The sequence below is a fragment of the Anabas testudineus genome, chromosome 16, assembly GCF_900324465.2.
Source record: "Anabas testudineus chromosome 16, fAnaTes1.2, whole genome shotgun sequence".
NCBI lineage: Eukaryota > Metazoa > Chordata > Actinopteri > Anabantiformes > Anabantidae > Anabas > Anabas testudineus.
In genome coordinates, this window is record NC_046625.1 from 13,539,478 (window position 1) to 13,559,252 (window position 19,775).

Genomic DNA, 19,775 nt, shown 5'->3' on the forward strand with positions numbered 1-19,775 from the left:
CAAATCTAGCGGGACACCTTCATTTTAATCGGCCAATTGAATGCGAGTTAAGCAATCTCACCTGACTTCACAGACGGTAAAATTAGCGACTCAACAGTAGATGAGAGAAAGTTTGAGGTTGGAAAGAAATTAATGAACAAAGACGGTGATAACAGAGAGAAAGAGAGGAGAGAGGGAGAGATACAGACGACAGAGAGGAGAAAGTTGATAAAAGGGCGGTGAGAGTGGAAAAGCAAGAGATAAATATAAAAAAGGCCAAAAATTGAAAAGTGGGCAGCAAAGAGTTTTTCATCCAGTATGGACAGACTCCTTTTTGTTCATATTACCCACTGGGAGCACTAAACCATTGTGTCTGATTTGTTCAGAAACTGTGGCTCTTATTAAAAGAGTCAATGTGAAACATCAAGGCATAAAAAAGAGAACAGAAAATAAGAATGCACTTGTATATAGACAGATAGATAGATAGATACTTTATTGATCCCCAAGGGGAAAATTTGGTGTTGCAGCAGCCATTACACACAAAAACATTTGAACATTGAGTAACATAATCTACACAACAATACACGACACACAGTACAAGAATAACACAGAATAGACAGTAATACCAACAAAACACACAGTAGGACTTGAATGTAAAGTGACTTAGTTACACATTGTTAAATCATCAGCATGGACACTGACTCTCTGTCAGGGAGTCATTGTACAGGCTGATGGCTGTTGGCACAAATGACTTCCTTAACCGTTCGTTGTCACAGCGGAGCTGGAGAAGTCTCTGGCTAAAACTGCTCCGCTGTTTGATAAGCAGGCTGTGGATAGGGAGCTGTGAGCTGTTATCCATGATGCCCAGCAGTTTGTGCAGCATCCTCCTCTCCACCACCTGCTCTGAAGGTTCCAGACGAGCCCCCAGCACAGAGCCAGCTTTCCTGATCAGCTTATTCAGTTTCTTAGTGTCGCTGGCTCTGATGCTGCTGCCCCAGCAGACGACAGCAAAGAATATCGCACTGGCTACAACAGACTGGTAGAAGATCTGCAGCATCTTGTTGCACACATTAAAAAGACCTGAGCTTCCTCAGAAAGTACAGTCTACTCTGTCCATTCCTGTGATACAGCCTCTGTGTTGAACTTCCAGTCCAGTCTGTTGTCCAGGTGAACTCCCAGGTATTTGTACCTCTCCACCACCTCCAACTTCTCACCCAGAATGGACACAGTGTCAAAGCCAGTTTTCTTCCTCCTGAAGTCCACAACCTTCTCCTTGGTCTTGCTTACATTCAAGGTGAGATAGTTGTTCCCACACCACTTCACAAAGCTGTCCACCAGACCTCTGTACTCGGTCTCCTCCCCACCGCTGATACACCCAACCACTGCAGAGTCATCTGAGAACTTCTGCAGATGGCAGGACTCAGTGTTGTACTGAAAGTCTGAGGTGTACAGGGTGAAGAGGAAAGGTGAGAGGACAGTCCCCCTGAGGTGCTCCTGTGCTACTGACCACCCGCTCAGACTCACATCCCTGCAGTCGTACAAACTGTGGTCTGTCTGTCAGGTAGTCAGTGATCCAGGAGGCTGTGGAGGAGTCTACCTGCATCTTCAGGAGCTTCTCTCTCAGCAGGACAGGCTGGATGGTTGTAAAGGCACTAGAGAAATCAAAGAATGTGATCCTCACAGTGCTGTTTGCCTTGTCCAGGTGTGAGAGAGCTCGCTGAAGCAGGTAGACAATAGCATCATCTACTCCAACCCGGGGACGATAGGCGAACTGCAGTGGGTCTAGTGATGTCTCAACCTGAGGTCTCAAATGAGTCAGAACCAGTCTCTCCAGGACCTTCATGATGTGTGAGGTGAGGGCGAATGGTCTGTAATCATTTAGAGCAGAAGGACATGATGTTTTCCAGACCTTTGGCACCTGCTCCATTCTCAGGCTCAGGTTGAAGAGGTGCTGTAGAATCCCAGAGAGCTGCTCAGAATGGGACTTCAGGACTCTGGGGTTGACACCATCAGGTCCTGCTGCCTTATTCTGGTTCAGCTTCTCCAGCTGCCTCTTCACCTGGCTGCTGGTCACTGACAGATGGGTAGGGGAGGTGGGTATGGTTATATAAAACATATGCATAGACCTCAAAAATAAGCATACAATATCTTCAGCAACATTTCATTTTTTGTTTTAATTTATTTGATAATCTCTCAGAAATTTGGATATTTAAAATTTGAGTGAGGCAAAATGTGTGCATTAAAGTTTTTAATGTAAGTTGTTGCACTTTCATCTTACAGAGTGAACAACAACATTTCCAATAACTGCTGTAGGGTTTGTACATATGTATGTGGACTAATGGGATGAGATTTGTTGGCTGTTGTTCTTGGGTTGTGGTCTTGAATGCAACTTTACCAGTGATTTTGCAAGTTTAGCAGCATCAGTTACATGATTATTAAGTAAGATGCAAAAAAAGTAAATGTGTCACGAGCTGGAGGAAGGACTCCATGGCCAGCGATAAGACAAGGTACAGGAGAAAGTTTTCAGGGGTTTTATTAATAACAAAAGGTACAGGGGGATGAGTCAGATGAGTTCTTGCAGGAAACTTGTCAGTGCAGGGTGAGTGTGGAGGTCTGGGTGGAAACCGGAAGTGACATCAAAACCAAGATGGCCGACCTACGGAGAGCACATGGACAAAATGGAGGACAATAGAGATGGTGAATGGTGGCGACCGACAACCAGTGGAGAATGTCCAGGGGTGTAACCAGAGCAACACAGAATTACAATAAGAAAAACAGTCACAGAATGTGATGAAATCCAATAAATGTCTAAAACCGGTGTGGAAAAACAGGCTGGGGTAATGAACACAGGCAGTCCAAACAATGAATCCAAAAGGCTACACTCAGCTCAAGGGTAATCCAGGTCATACACGGTTAAGTCAGTTCAGAGGTAAGTCCGGCAGGCAAGATTCACAACGGGAAGACAATCCAGGTCAAAAACACAAAGGGGTCCAAACAGTCTGAGCGGGGAAAAGAACAACGAGGGACAAAACAGAACAGAGAAAAACACTCACTGAACCAAAGGGGTGAACAGGAACCATGAGCAGGGGGGAATAAACAGAACTCACAGCACCAGGGGGTCAGGCAAGAGACGGGGTCCAGAGCAGGCAGAGTCCAAAAAATCCAAAAGTTAGTCCAAGAGTTGAGAACAGACTATCTGGCAGGGGAACAGCTGAGCAGGCCGGTATTTATACTGTGGGGGAAACCAGGTGTAACCAATTAAGTGAGTGTAATCAGACTGGGAAGAGGAAACAGGAAGTTGCCAAAATAAGAGCATGAGGGGGAAACACAAGCAGCAACAAGGCTGGAATCATGACAGAATGTCAGTGCAGTTATAAAATACAGTTAAATATAAACAAGAACATATAAATAAGGAAGCTGTCCTTGTTACACTAGGTACTATTAATGAGTCAGCGACTTTCCTACTTCTCACCTAATATTTCAGACACAAGGAAACCACTGGGGTGCCTGGCTTGAAACTATGTGGATCAGTACACAAAGAAAGCACCCCAATGTGTGTTCAGAAACTAACTAAAGACAGTGGACATTAGGACTGAATGAAAACGATCTGTTCACCAAAATCTCTGTACCACATAAAATCTTTTTATTTGTGATCTTGAACAGTGTTGAACCATCATCTGGCCAACATGTATGAGGAAGTACTGAGAATGGCCAGTTTATGAATTAAGGTGGATGTTAGTACATTTAAATTATATATGTTCTATTATGAAAAAGCCATTTTAACTGTGTGCTATGCTGCAAGAAATGAGAGCAGCACCTTCCTGAGTGGGATGGACACCGGCCCCGCGCTAACAGGCCAGCTTTGCCCTCAAAGGCTCCAATTATCTATAAAGCCCACATTATTTTTGGAGCACCACCTGGACATCCAGTGGTTCAGCAACCATAACCTGCTGCAAGTTATGTTGCCACGTCTCATTGGGAGGGGGCCAGAGCAGATTATTATTTTATTATTCTATATATATTCTCACTTTTTTTTGAGTAATGTTATTTCTTGCATTTAGGTTGTTCTCCTGAAGAACCAGGTGTATGTGGGCTTAAGTGATCTTGAACAGCGTTGAAGCACCACCACCTGGCCAACATGTGTGAGTAAGTACTGAGAAGGGACAATTGATGAATTAGGAAGAGATGGATAGTGTTATATTTAAATTATATTTGTAACATTAGGGAAAATCAATTTGAACGTGTTTCCTCTCAAACTGAGATTAAAATGTGTACATTTAGTGGTTTATAAAGTCAGCATTAGTAGCTGAAATGACAGCACATTCAGATAAACAGGATTCAGACCAAATATCATCTTAGCAGTGTTGAGTTTTATTGCTAAAGCAAAACATATGATACATAGTAAATCTCCTACCAAATGCTCTCTTTCTCTCTGTGCTTTCATTTCTTACACACATTTTACTCTTTTCTGACACTGTTTTTGCAAATACAGTAACTCAATACTCATACACACACATATATGTTAAGACACCATGTTGTTTATTTTTATCTTTTTGCTCCACATCAGTCAGACGACAGGCACAAAGATGGCAGCCGCTCTTCCAGAGAGTTCAGTGATCTTACACATTGGTATATATCGCTTCATCACAGTCAGTCTGTGTAGGAAACATGATTAACTTACTCTTTTCTCAAGTCCATGGAAATAATGAATATAGGAATGAAGCTGAAGCTGCACATACCTCCATGTTGCCATATATAGGATCATCAGGGTCATGTATATCTTCATCATCCATGTGTTTTCTGACAGAGCACAGAAAGAAAACACGTTTTCTTCTCTGTGTCATTTTAAATTACAGGGAAACTTTTGTTTATTGCAAATGAACAAATGCATAAATAAATAAACAGTATGTGAATGTGTGAATGTGTTTTGTTGTGTCATACTGGAACTCCACAGTCTCTGTTGTCTTGGTGACACTGTCATGAGATGTTGGCAAATCTCCAGGTCCCCTACCAGCAGAATAATGTGTTTTAATTTAGGACCTTGAAAAACACTATGAACACCTTACACATAAACTCAAACTGCAAAACTAAACACAGTCAACACAGTTGACTTTCTGTTGACATAGTGCTCAACATAAAGTATTCTTCATAATCTGGATATATTTAATAGCCTATAAACATTTAAAGGACCAAAAACGGGTAATAAAACAAACATATTTACCAAAATCCACATAAACATGCATACGACCAAACAACATTAGCTTCATTGTGTCATTTTGATAAATGGTTTATTATTTATATAACTAAAAGTTGAATAACTGAAACCTTTTTGTTTAGGTATACTGGTGATCCACAGCTTTCTCTGTCTCTGTGACACATGCTGTAGTATCCTCTGTTTTCTTAATTATTAATTATGACAACAAATAACAAATTTCTATATCAACTTACCTTTTTCTGACAACTCCCAATACTATTAGAAGTATCACCAAACCTGTGCCTGCTCCAATAGCTATGAAAATATAGAGATTCTGCATCTTTCCTGTTCAAACAGAAACCAAGTGAAGTCATTGTTATAATATAAACTATTTTTATGTATGTTACATGGGTCAGGCTTAACTTACCATTGACAGCTAAAGGGAATGTGAGGCTGACATTGCCCAACGTGTTGTTTGCCAGACACTGGACAAACTCAGAAGATCCAGATTTAGTGTGCAGAGTCTCAGTGGTATTAAAACCATGTGTCTCTGTCTTGTTGCTTGATAAGACTCTGTCAGAAAGCACAAAATGGACCATGCTGGGAGGACTGGACTCCACAATGCACACACACTTTACCACATCGTCCTCTGAGGAGCAGGAGATGTTCTTAATCTCAGGGGCAACTGTCAGAAGAACCAATGTAGGAGTTGATTAAAATGTTCATCATGTTTAAATTAAAACAAGTTTCTCTTTGTGTTTTTGATTGTTTACTTACATGACACATTGAGCTGCACAGGGCTTGATCTGCGTTTTCCTACTGTATTGATGGCAGTACAGTACAGGGCACCTGTGTGTCTGGAGACATTTATCAGCTTGTAAGATTGTCCCTGATGCAGCCGAGCACCTGCTTCATTCTTCCACAGGTAGCTTTTGGCAGGAGGGTTAGCCTCACTGGAGCACGTCAGCTGCACAGTTTCTCCTTCTTTTACATGTGACTTGTAGTCAACCTTCACATTCACAGGGGCGTCTGCACAGAAACATACAATTAACTCTTCATGATGCTGTGATGTTCTTTACAGACATCGTGTTTAAAGCATTAACTTTTATCATCCCTGTTTTTTACACTTACATTTAACTTTGAGAACATTGGATGCTTGTTGCTGCACTAAACCTCCTTTGTATCTCACAGTGCATGATAAAGGCTTGTTGTGATCAGCTTTGGTGGCTTTAAAGGTCAGAACAGACGTTGCCTTCCACTGACCATCTGTAAGCTGCTGTGTTTGGAAACGCTTCTCGCCAGAGTGAGTCCAGGTGAATTCAGGAGGAGATGAGGGACATGAGTGAGACACAGAGCAGGAAGCAGACACATTTTGACCCTTAACTACTTCTTCTTTCACAGAGACAGTGGGCTGTGGGGCACCTGTAACAAGAAGGTCACACAAGAGACTTTTGTTGATCCGTTGTGTAGTGTTGCTGCTGTCATCAACATTCACTCTGACTAAATATAGAATATAACTACTTTTCTTTGGCGTCTTTAAATATCTGTGGTCACCACACAGCAGCAGTTTCAGTATGTGTCTACAAACTGAAAGACGAGTTGTGTGCAATTCAAACAAGGCACACTTATAAATTTAAACAGTGAATGATATTTCAAATTTTAGGATTGATAAAAATGATGAGGGCCCAGAATTTAACATGTAGGAAATTCTTAACATTGTTTCTGTTTGTCTTACATTTCATACATCTGTAAATTTAATTTTATCTGTTCTGTCACCAAATACATTTGTTTCTTAAATTTAATTGGACTGATTCTATTGAAGACATTCAGGATACAGTGATGATGGTGTAGCTGCTGTCATCGCAACTTGTTATTCATGGTCTGCGGAGGTGTGTAGATCATTCCATCACTGTGTAACCACTGAGCTAAAAAGGTTCAACTGGGATCTTTTGAGTTGAGATGAAGGGACCACAAGAACCAATATTACATTATATTATTAAAAGAGATGAATATTACTTACTAATAACTGTAATGGACACTTCATTGTTTCTGTAAGTATACTGGTTATAGCCTCCAAGTTCAATCCTGAAATAAAAAGGTCCTTGATCACTTTGACGAAGGGGATCGATCTTCAGGGAACAGTTCTTCTGTGTTATGTTTCCCACCAGCTCTGTCCGTCCTTTATACTCCTGCTTAATTTGATTTTTGTCTTTGTGATAGATGACATCATTTGTCTTCGTATACCAAATCCCTGTGTATCCAGTGATCTGTTTTCCTGGTTCTGGGTAGTTATATGAGCAGGGGATAACCACACAGGATCCATTGATGCCTTGAACTGATGATGGCACCGTGGCGATCCTAGCGGGGGATTCAGTTTGAACAACTGAATAAATGTATATTTAAAAAAAAAAAAAAGACGACATGAAAACAGAGAACACAAGATTAAAAAAAAGTCAACTCAAATTCACCTAAATCTGAGTTATAATAAATATAAACTCTGACTGCTCATGAGCAACAAAAGATCATTTGTAGGTGTAGAGACTTTACAATACCTTTAAACCAAAGGAACACAAAGAACGGAGGCCATTTGAAAACACCCATCTCGTCTTCTCAGGTTCAGATCTGAAAACACAGTGACATATATTTCCTGGTTCTTGTGGTTCCCCTTTGAACAGAGATCAATCTGGCTTATATTCCCTTTTTACTACAAACATCTACAATGTTACACAGAAAATCGGACATGAAGGAAATCTACAGTATGTTAGTCACTATTAATCATTAATAGAGAATGTATAATTTAATACATATAAAATTATTCTCCGTGAGATGTTTAGATTTCCAGGGTTTACTGTCAAAATAATCATAAAAAGGAATAAATAATAATCTCATTAGTTCTTATAATTAATGTATTTGCTTATAAAACGTTTAATGCTTTGCATGTGTGATCATCTTTTGTTTTATCACAAGATTTTATGTGTTGGACTTTAAAAATACAGAAACTTAATGAATTTTAAAAATCATGACTTCTTCAATCCTACTATTTTGTTATTTTCTCAACCAAATACTTACTACTTATTTGATTATCATTCTAAATCTATGTTGTCTGGTGAATTATTGTAAAATCCTTAAATTGTGTTAACAGACTTTATGTAAGTAACAGACAACTGTGATTCATCTTTAGTTGAAATAGTTACAGATCATGTTTGGTCTAATTCACCTTTAGTTTAAAGAAAGATTTACTAAAGAAGCACAAATGACATGTACTCTACCTGACACATTGCTCATCAGAGATGTCCACAAGTGAAGGCAGGATTTCCTATTCTTTCTTTATAATTAGAGTTAATGTCACAGGAAGTTTATCTTCACACTTTGTCTTGTGAAAGTTAGGTAGCAGTTTACTTTTACGTCAGTTGAGTGACCCATTCTTTCTCAAATGTTGGTAAAAACAGTCTGCATGCCTAGGTGCTTTATTTTGTACACCACTGGCTAAGGATGTGATTGGAACACCTTTAAATGTCAAGATGTGTCAAGATGTGCATCAGCATGAGAGCTGGTCAAGCTCTTCCATTTTAAAAACAGTCCTTCAAGAAAGACTGAAGTAGTATCTCTTCAGTCATCAAAGGATGTTCCTGCAAAACAGAAATGCAATTGGGATGTAGTTCATGTAACATTCACTTTCACTTTAAAGTTTTACACTGAAGATGTATGAGATATTATTAGTCATTCAATTTACCATGATTAAAGTAATTAAATCTGAAGTGGATAATGGAACTCCTCAATGAAGTGTATTTAGACTAACATGATATACTTGATGAGTTGCCTCCGGACTTAGGAAGATCATTATTTGCTGATGATGGAGCATAATGTAGAAATAAAATACACCTAGTAAATAAAATGCAGGAGGGGATAAAACAAGTAGAGAAATGGGGATTTAGAGAGGTCAAAGGTAATGTTTTTACAAAGAGGAGGAAGAAAGAAGAATGTAAGTTAAAGTTATATGGAGCTGTATTAGAACAGGTCGGGCTTCAATGGGGAACAGATGTTCTATCACTGAGATATGTCCATAAAGCTTAAATAAGGTCTTCTTTAGAATATGGGAGTGTTGTGTATGGATCAAATGCTAAATCCAGATTTAAAGTGCTAGAAGTTATTGAATCCAGACCACTAAGACTGTGCACTGGTGCAACTAAGACATCCTCTGTGTGACTACAAAAAAGTAGCTCTTAGTTATAATTATTGGAGAAGTTGAAAAAATAAGTAAAAATTAAAGGGAAATTAGAGATTTAAATACCCTGAGTTCACTCATGTCCATAAAGATGGATCTTTGGATACAAGGTCTGACAGAACTTGTGCTGCAGTTACAGTGCTGAGTCATAAAACTGACATATTTAAAAGAACATTGGATGATTTGATTGTCTATTCAGTGGAAATGTAAACAGTAGTATTAGCGTTGGAGTGAATAAAGTGAATTTTTCCAGGTCAGGTTTTAATATGCAGTGACTCTGTCTCTGTTCTGTACACCATTAGGTGAAGTTCATCCAAGAACAGACAGGACTTAATGTTAAATCTACTGTCATTGTATTTAGAAGCCGTGAGTCAGGGTCTGGAAATCAAGAACATAAAGACATCAGTATCATCTACATCTACAACCAGACAGGAAGAAGTGGTTTTTACCATATTAAGAATAGGAAACAGTAATTTAAACAGTAGATTTATTAGAGAAACATGAAAATTTCCAAATGGAGAAGCGTGATTCATGGCTCCAGAGGACGTGTCTCCACTGCTCTAGAGTCCTGTGGCGGCTGCTTTAGAACACTGCATATGACGCTTTGCATTGCACTTGGTGATGTATGGCTTGGATGCAGCTGCTCGGCCATGGAAACCCATTCCATGAAGTTTGTTGCACAGGTGGCATCCTATCACAGATCCAAGCTGGAATTCACTGAGATCCTGAGAGCAACCCAGTCTGCATGCCTAGGTGCTTCATTTTATACACCTGGAACACCTGATTCTGCGAATATTAAGATTTTCGCTGTTTTTTTTACTGCCTTTAGGTTCTTCTCCTGATCAGGGCATAAAAAAAGAGAAGAGAAAATAAGAATACACTCGTGTATAGCTTTTATAAAATATATGCAGAGACCTCAAAAATATGTATGTAATATCTTCAACAATATTTTATTTTTTGTTTGATTTGCATCATTTCTCAGAAATTTGGATTCAAATTTCAAATTTGTGTGAGGCAAAGCATGCACATTAAGGTTTCTGATGTAGGTTGTTGCATTTTTATCTTGCACAAGAGAATAATAAACTATATACTATACATAAACTAAATGATCGCCTGGCCTCAACTCCTCCTCTCACCGGACTTCCAATGACTGATTCATGTTTTTCCTTGGTACTTTGCATGTGAGGTTTATGGTTTTGTCTGTACTCTTTACGTTGTTACTTTCAGTGTTTGCTGGCTCTTTCCTCGTGTCCTCTGCCCTTTTAAATAAACATACCCTTTTGTACTTAGCCATTTGTCGCTGTCAGTCCAATTCCTCACAAATATAGGTGGAGTCAAAATAAAAATGACACTAAAGACACCATATGTATCTGAAGGGCCCTTTAAAGTTGGAGCAATTGTCGGTAAATTTCAGACCAGTAGTTGTATCCAGTAATAACTGAAGTGCCAATTAAGTTAAGGTGGGAAATGAAACAACATTTTTTAAAATGGACACACCAGCTGCAAAGTATGTTTCTCAAAGTGTGGTGCGTGTGCCACTGGTAATACGCCAGCTCCCTCTAGTGGTCCACAGAATAATCTCTACTACAGGCTGCAATGCCAAGAGATGGATGAAAAATTAGATGACGAAAAGTTCAATAAAATGACTTACCTGAAGCTACATATATAGCCATTTGTGACTTAATATTTAAGTACAGTACAGTTTCAATGTAATTTTTACATTACAGCAGGAATTTTTATTTTTTATTTAACATTTCTTTATTTATCAATCAAGTTTTTTATTTGCCTGTGTGTACTACCACAGTGCAGTGGTAGTGTTCAACTGTGTATTTAAAAAGTTTAAAGTAGAAGAATAAATATAAGAAAAAAGATGAGATGGTACTTGGTGTGAAAGTAGTAACACTGATCTAAACCATCAACATGTCTTTTAGACCCCATCCTGAATAGACTCCTCAAAGAGTTCTTACCGTTGATCAGCACGTTCATTGGATTCATCTTTCTTTACCAACAGGCTTCATAGCACAGGCATTTAAGGTTGCTGTAGTCAAACCTCTACTCATAAAGCCTACTCTAGACTCAGGGGCCGATCATAGACCAATATCCAATCTGCAGCTTATCTCTAAAATCCTTAAAAAAGTAGTTTCAAAGCAATTTTGTGATCACCTGCACAGGAATAACCTGTATGAAGATGTCCATTCAGGATTTAGAGTAATCCAAAGAACAGAAACGGCACTGGCCACTAACAATCCTCGCTAAGGGTCAGACAACAGACTTCTCTCTATACTTGTCTTGTTGGATCTTAGTGCAACATTCAACAAAGGAACTGCACTAGAGTGGTTTAAATAGTATCTATCAGATATGTTTGTGCATAGTTTGTGCATGTTAATTTGGATTTACTCATTTGGCGGATGCTCCATGCACACAAAAGTTAGTTATGAAGTGGACTTAGCAAGAGTGGCTCCCTGTAAAATCCAGAATTGAATTTAAAATTTTTATCCTAACTTATAAATAATCAGGCTCCATCTTATCTTAAAGACCTCATAGTTCCATATTTTCCATGCAGAACTCTACGTTCTCAGACTGCAGGTTTACTTGTGCTTCCTACAGTTTCTAAATGTAGAATGGGAGGGAGCCCCTCTCAAGCCCCTCTCCTGTTGCAGCAGCTCAGTTCAGGTTCGGGAAGCAGACACCCTCTCCACATTTAAGACTAGACTTAATACTTAATACTAGTCTGCTGGGGGAGCTCTACTGACAAACTGAGCTCCTCTCCTCTCTCCTTTCTCTTATATCAATGCAAGTCCACCATTGCACATCATTAACTTTGTGTCTTCTCTCTCCTGTAGTTGTGTTTCCTCTCTGTCTCCCTCTCTCTGTATGATTCTGCAGGTATCCTCGGCCTGGAACTGTACATCTCCAGGGTCCAGCTGACCTGTCCAATGTTCTTGCTGCTTGTTGTTGTTGTTGTGCCTTCTGTTCTTTTCTCTCTTCTCTTTCCACTCACCCCAACTGGTCGAGGCAGATGGCCGTCCGCTATGAGCCTGGTTCTGCTGGAGGTTTCTTCCTTTAAAGGGGGTTTTTCCTCTCCACTGTTGCCTAAAGCTTGCTCAAATGGGGTTGTTGGGTTTTCTGCATTATTTTTTTGTATAATTATTCTCTGTAAGGCCTTAAACCTTGCACTGTAAAGTGCCTTGAGATAACTTCTGTTGTGAATTGGCGCTATACAAATAAAACTGAAAGAAAGAAGTTCCACAGGGTTATGTGCTTGGACCAATTCTCTTTACTCTATATATGCAGATGATACCCAGCTATATTTATCTATGAAACCTGAAGAAAGTAATTCATTGATCAGACTTTAAGCTGCTTAAAAGCTGCTGGTTGTATTCAATTTTCTATTACTAAATTTAGACGAGCTAGAGCTTATTTAGTTTGGTCCTAAAAACCTCAGAGACATAATGTCTGATCATAGTCTTACTCTAGACAACATAACATTGGCCTCAAGTAATACTGTTACCAGCATATCGCCTTTATCTCTAGAACTGTCTTCTACCTGAGGAATATCGCTCAAACTAGGAACATCCTTTCTCAGAAAGATGCTGAAAAACTAGTCCATGCATTTGTTACTTCCAGACTGGAATATTGTTATTCACTATTAATTAGATAGAATAGAGTTTAAAGTACTTCAAACAAATATAAACATTTTAAAACACTCCTGCAGGACAGACTGAAGAACTGACATCCTCTGTCACCAAAGGAACAATAAATAATAACTCTCAAAATAAAATTAAACTTAGCAGCAACAACACAAGTCATTACTGCTGATTATTGAGTTAACAGGCAGTGCTTTGTATTAATTAAACAATGAATAATTATAAAACGTCTTAAAACACAAACACTCATTAAAAGTGTTAAAACATGCTATCATGTAAAGGCTGTTTGGAACACATCAGTGTTAAGAATGCACTTTTATATAGCTTACATAAAATATATGCAGAGACTTAAAATAAGCATGTGTAAATAAAAATGTAATATCTTCAGGAAAAATCGATTTTTTGTTTGATTTGCATAATCTCTACGAAATTCTGATATTTAAAATTAGAGTGAGGCAAAACGTGCACATTCAAGTTTTTAATAGGGGTTGTTGCACTTTCATCTTATAGAGTGAATAATAACATTTCCAGTAGCTGCTTTAAGGTTTAATATAGGAGGAGTAAAGATAAATATGACAACTTTCAAGTCTGTGTACCTTATAATGCAGTCCTGTATATTTGAGACTTTTCAACTGTTTTATAGATAATTTGTAACCACCATGTCAAAAGGCTGCTCTAACACCTACGTTGTACAATAGTAAAAGCAGAGTGTTCTTGGAAGACATGGCTACTGGTATTTCTTGACCAAGAGTCAGACATGGAGCAAGACGAATCAGTGGCACCAGTTGGGCAAAGTCGGCTTCAGCAGAATGAACATTTTGTGTCTGATATTTTGCTTTTGTACATGTGTATGTGGACTTAAGTGATCTTGAACAGTGTTGAAGCACCACCACCTGACCAACATGTATGAGTAACTACTGAGATGGCCAGTTTATGAATTAGGAAGAGATGGATGTTAGTACATTTAAATTATATTTGTTATATTATGGAAAAGCCATTTTAACATGTTTGACCTTAAACTGAGATTAAAACGGTTACATTTAATGGTTTATAAAGTCAGCATTAGTAGCTGAAATGACAGCACATTAAAGTCAGATAAAGAGGATTCAGACCAACAATCATCTTAGCAGTGTTGAGTTTTATTGTTAAAGCAAAACATATGATACATAATAAATCTCCTACCAAATGCTCTCTTTTTTTCTCTGTGGTTTCATTTCTTACACACATTTTACTCTTTTCTGACACTGTATTTGCAAATACAGTCTTTCCTTGTCTTTGACTTTCTTACCCAATAGTTCATCACTCATTCCCACTGGTTCTTTGCAGAAAAGCTGGCACACTGTAATGTTTTAATCTTGCTTGTCTGTAGTTACTCTCTCAGATGCTCAAACACACGTATATGATAAGATACCATGCTATTTATTTTTATCTTTTTTGCCCCACATCAGTCAGACAACAGGCACAGAGATGGCAGCTGCTCTTCCAGTGATCTTACACATTGGCATATATCTCTTCATTACAGTCAGTCTGTGTAGGAAACATGATTAACTCACTCTTTTCTCAAGTCTATGGAAATAATTAATAAAAAATGAATAAATGAAGCTGAAGCTGCACATACCTCTGTGTTGCCATATACATGATCATCAGGGTCATGTATATCTTCATCATCCATCTGTATTCTGACAGAGCACAGAAAGCAAACATGTTTTCTTCTCTGTGTGATTTTAAATTACAGGGAAACTTTTGTTTATTACAAAAGAACAAATGCATGAATAAATAAACAGTATGTGAATGTGTGAATGTGTTTTGTTGTGTCGTACTGGAACTCCACAGACTCTGTTGCATTTGTGGCACTGTCATGAGATGTTGGCAAATCTCCAGGTCCCCTACCAGCAGAATAATGTGTTTTAATTTAGGACTCTGAAAAACACTATGAACACCTTACACATAAACTCAAACTACAAAACTAAACACAGACTATGATCCTCTATAAAACGTTAGAAGTTGACATAGTGCTCAACATAAAGTATTCTTCATAACCTAGATATATTTAATAACCTATAAACATTTAAAGGACCAAAAATGGATAATAAAACAAACATATTTACCAAAATCCACATAAACATGCATACGACCAAACAAGAATTGCTTTGTTTTCTTATTTTGATAAACGGTTTATTCTTTATATTAATAAAAGTTGAATAACTGAAACCTTTTTGTTGAGGCATACTGGTGATCCACAGCTTTCTCTCTCTCTGTGACACATGCTGCAGTATCCTCTGTTCTCCCCCTACTGGCAGAATAACAGTTATGAATTAAAGACAAAGAAATAGTATTGACATTTAACACAAACACTGAAACCAGTAATGCAAACTGCAGAGAGAGGTGAAAACAAAAATGTGCAGGTTGATGAGTGATCAAAACAAAGTGATTTATCAGTTTGTAATATTTAATATTCCTCTACATCAGGGGTATTCAACTAAAATTTTAAGAGGTCCGGATACACAAATATTTTAGAAGCAAAGGCCCAAAAGATTATGATGTCTAACCGTCCGTATGGGACAGTTTCTGGGACCGCGGTCCGCCTTGTTAGTGACCCATGCTCTACATGCATAACTTGCTTTGTGATGTATTTTTACTTATGTTTTACAAATTCAAACAACTTTTAAGATCTATATACCTTTTCAGATTTTAAAATTAGCTGTAGCACAAAACAACAATAACTTTTTGACTTTTTTTCAATGACAACAAATATTTTCTATATCAACTTACCATTTTCGGACAACTCCTAATACTATTAGAAGTATCACCAAACCTGTGCCTGCTCCAATAGCTATGAAGATATAGAGATTCTGCATCTTTCCTGTTCAAACAGAAACCAAGTGAAGTCATTGTTATAATGCAAACTATTTTTATGTATGACAGATGGGTCAGGCCTTTTTAGAAATACTAAACACAATTTTACATCTTACCATTGACAGCTAAAGGGATTGTGAGGCTGACTTTGCCCAATGTGTTAATTGCCAGACACTGGACAAACTCAGAAGATCCAGATTTAGTGTGCAGAGTCTCAGTGGTATTAAAACCATGTGTCTCTGTCTTGGTGCTTGATAAGACTCTGTCAGAAAGCACAAAATGGACCATGCTGGGAGGACTGGACTCCACAATGCACACACACTTTACCACATCGTCCTCTGAGGAGCAGGAGACGTTCTTAATCTCAGGGGCAACTGTCAGAACAACAAATGTAAGAGTTGGTTAAAATGTTCATCATGTTTAGATTAAAACAACTTTCTCTTTGTGTTTTTAATTGTTTACTTACATGACACATTGAGCTGCACAGGGCTTGATTTGCTTTCTCCTACTGTATTGATGGCAGTACAGTACAGGGCACCTGTGTGTCTGGAGACATTTGTCAGCTTGTAAGATTGTCCCTGATGCAGCCGAGCACATGCTTCATTCTTCCACAGGTAGCTGTTGGCAGGAGGGTTAGCCTCACTGGAGCACTTCAGCTGCACAGTTTCTCCCTCTTTTACATGTGACTTGTAGTCAACCTTCACATTCACAGGGGCGTCTGCACAGAAACATACAATTAACTCTTCATGATGCTGTGATGTTCTTTACAGACATCATGTATAAAGCATTAACTTTTATCACCCCTGTTATTTACACTTACATTTAACTTTGAGAACATTGGATGCTTGTTTCCGCTCTAAACCTCCTTTGTATCTCCCAGTGCATGATAAAGGCTTGTTGTGATCAGCTCTGGTGGCTTTAAAGGTCAGAACAGACGTTGCCTTCCACTGACCATCGGTAAGCTGCTGTGATTGAAAACGCTTCTCGCCAGAGTGAGTCCAGGTGAATTCAGGAGGAGATGAGGGACATGAGTGAGACACAGAGCAGGAAGCAGACACAGTTTGACCCTCGACTACTTCTTCTTTCACAGAGACAGTGGGCTGTGGGGCACCTGTAAGAACAAGAAGGTCACACAAGAGACTTTCGTTTGAAAGGAGCCGTTATGTGGCGTTGCTGCTGTCATCAACATTCACTCTGACTAAATATAGAATATAACTATTTTTCTTGGGCGTCTTTAAATATCTGTGGTCACCACACAGCAGCAGTTTCAGTATGTGTCTACAAACTGAAAGACGAGTTGTGTGCAACTCACACATGGCACACTTATAAATTAAGCAGTGAAAGTTATTTCAAACTTCAGGATTGATAAAAATTATGAAGGCCCACAGCAACTTGTGGTTCGTGGTCTTTTCCAAGGACACTTCAATGTGAGTACGAGAAAACTGGGGGTTTAACCTCTGACCTTGTGACTTGCTCTACATCATCATAGTTGCCTTCTATTATCACTAAAAATGTTCTTATGGCATCCATTTACATTTCAATTTACAATTAATTATTTGGCAGATGCTTTTATCCAAAGCAACTTGCAAGTGCGGTACAAACCAAGCCAACTATCTAAGCCAAGGACTTTAAAAGAAAAGAACTTTAAAGTAAAGTGCTCTAAGAAGAGCTGTTTCAGTTTCATGGGATATAAGTTCAAGGTCTTGTGCAGAGAAAGTTGCAGAGGAGTTGAGAGTGAGGCAGCTGACGTACAGAGGTTTGTAGATCATTCCATCATCGTGTAGCCACTGAGGTGAAAAGTTTCAACTGGGATCTTTTGAGTTGAGGTGAAGGGACCACAAGAAACAATATTACATTATATTATTAAAAGAGATGAATATTACTTACTAATAAATGTAATGGACACTTCATTGTTTCTGTAAGAATACCGTTCATAGCCTCCAAGTTCAATCCTGAAATAAAAAGGTCCTCGATCACTTTGACGAAGGGGATCGATCTTCAGTGAACAGTTCTTCTGTGTTATGTCTCCCACCAGCTCTGTCCGTCCTTTAAACTCCTGCTTAATTTGATTTTTGTCTTTGTGATAGATGACATCCTCTATCACCTTATACCAAATCCCTGTGTATCCAGTGATCTGTTTTCCTGATTCTGGGTAGTTATATGAGCAGGGGATAACCACACAGGAACCATCGATGCCTTGAACTGATGATGGCACCGTGGCGGTCCAAGTGGAGGCTTCAGTTTGAACAACTGTGATAAAATTCAAATGAAAAAGACGACATGAGAACAGAGAACACAAGAAAAGTCAACTCATAGACAAATTCACCTAAATCTGAGTTACAATAAATATAAAATCTGACTGATCATAAACAAAAGATTATTTGTAGGTGTAGAGACTTTACAATACCTTTAAACCAAAGGAACACAAAGAACAGAGGCCATTTGAAAACACCCATCTCGTCTTCTCAGGTTCAGAATCTGAAAACACATTATATATTCTGGTTCTTGTGGTTCCCCTTTGAACAGAGATGACTCTGGCTTCTATTCCCTTTTTACTCCAAACATCCACAATGTTACACAGAAAATCAGATTTTTGTATCATATGAAGAAAAGAGGAAGGAAATCTATGTTAGTCACCATTAATCATGAATAGAAAAAATATAATATTATAGAATTATTCTCTGTGAGTTGTTTAAATTTCTACGGTTTACAGTTAATATACTACCCATAAAAGAGGAATAATAAACTCATCAGCTCTTATAATTAATTTATTTGCTTATAAAATGTTTCACGTTTTTCATGTGTGATCATCTTTTGTTACAATTTTTGATGTGGTGTTACTTCCTACTTTGAAAATGTATTTATGTTTGTTGTTTGTATTATGTCTTTTAAAAATCATGACTTCTTCTGTTCTAAGATATGCTTATTACCTCATACAACATACATTCACTGAACCTGTCCACAGTGTCCACCAACCCCACTCTTTTGTTGGTAAATGATTTACACACCAAGGCAGTAAATGGCTTAATTAATCTAATTAAAACATAATCAAAGAAAATAAAACATGTATATAAAACATTTGTCAGTATAAAAATGACATGTACTCTACCTGACACCTGAGTGGTTATCAGAGATGCTGAGAAGTGAAGGCAAGATTTCCTACTCTTACATTATGCTTAGAGCCAATGTCACAGGAAATGTGTGTGTGTGTGTGTGTGTGTGTGTGTGTGTGTGTGTGTGTGTGTGTGTGTGTGTGTGTGTGTGTGTGTGTGTGTGTGTGTTGACCTTTGATTGCAAATGTTGATCAATCTAAATATGCATTTTATATCTGTTTGACTAGGTAACTCTCAACACTAAATAAATAAATAAACAAATTATAATAACAAAACAGAAACAAACAAATGAACAAAACCAATTTTTTTGCCTTTGGTTGCATTTCATAAAACAAGGGTCTGTCTCACTTTAAATTTACACTAAGGTCCGTCTTCCTGTTTGTGTTCACACTTAGTCTTGTGCATGTGAAAGTCAAATTCAGACTGAGCTCAAGCCTGATAATTACAGAATCAAAATTACAAATGTCTCCTGCAGTAGTAGTGAATTTAAGAAGTCTACCGTAAGTGTAGCTTTGTACATCTAACAACAAAAAAGACTCTTAATTGTACTTAATGTGTCTGCTGGAAGTAAGAAACTGCACATGAGGTTAGGTTTGGACTTCCTCAAAACATTTATTGCAATATTAAATAGTTAAGACATACATTTGAGTTAGTTTTACTTCAGCTTTGACACATTCACACATTAACTTCACAGTTGATGATGTTCACACAAAATTGTGTGAACATTAAAATTAAATTAAAATGTCTCACCTTCAGGTTCC

At 38.1% G+C, this 19,775-nt stretch overlaps 2 protein-coding genes across 2 annotated transcripts in view; both read right to left on the reverse strand.

Annotated features, from left to right (window-relative positions):
- Window positions 1-19,056, reverse strand: part of LOC117152965 (sialoadhesin-like) — a 26,350-nt gene extending 7,294 nt beyond the window's left edge. The window contains exons 1-9 of the mRNA XM_033326388.1: window positions 19,011-19,056; window positions 18,309-18,379; window positions 17,789-18,151; window positions 16,722-17,012; window positions 16,368-16,619; window positions 5,951-6,202; window positions 5,601-5,858; window positions 5,428-5,518; window positions 4,921-4,986 (exon numbers count right to left, since the gene is read on the reverse strand). Coding sequence (XP_033182279.1) covers window positions 4,921-4,986; window positions 5,428-5,518; window positions 5,601-5,858; window positions 5,951-6,202; window positions 16,368-16,619; window positions 16,722-17,012; window positions 17,789-18,151; window positions 18,309-18,357 — 1,622 coding nt within the window. The 5' untranslated portion in view covers window positions 18,358-18,379; window positions 19,011-19,056. The remainder of the gene's footprint in view (window positions 1-4,920; window positions 4,987-5,427; window positions 5,519-5,600; window positions 5,859-5,950; window positions 6,203-16,367; window positions 16,620-16,721; window positions 17,013-17,788; window positions 18,152-18,308; window positions 18,380-19,010) is intronic.
- LOC113169917 (B-cell receptor CD22-like) overlaps window positions 14,178-19,775 on the reverse strand; it is an 88,519-nt gene continuing 82,921 nt past the window's right edge. Inside the window, exons 11-12 of the mRNA XM_026371712.1 lie at window positions 14,664-14,724; window positions 14,178-14,572 (exon numbers count right to left, since the gene is read on the reverse strand). Coding sequence (XP_026227497.1) covers window positions 14,537-14,572; window positions 14,664-14,724 — 97 coding nt within the window. The 3' untranslated portion in view covers window positions 14,178-14,536. The remainder of the gene's footprint in view (window positions 14,573-14,663; window positions 14,725-19,775) is intronic.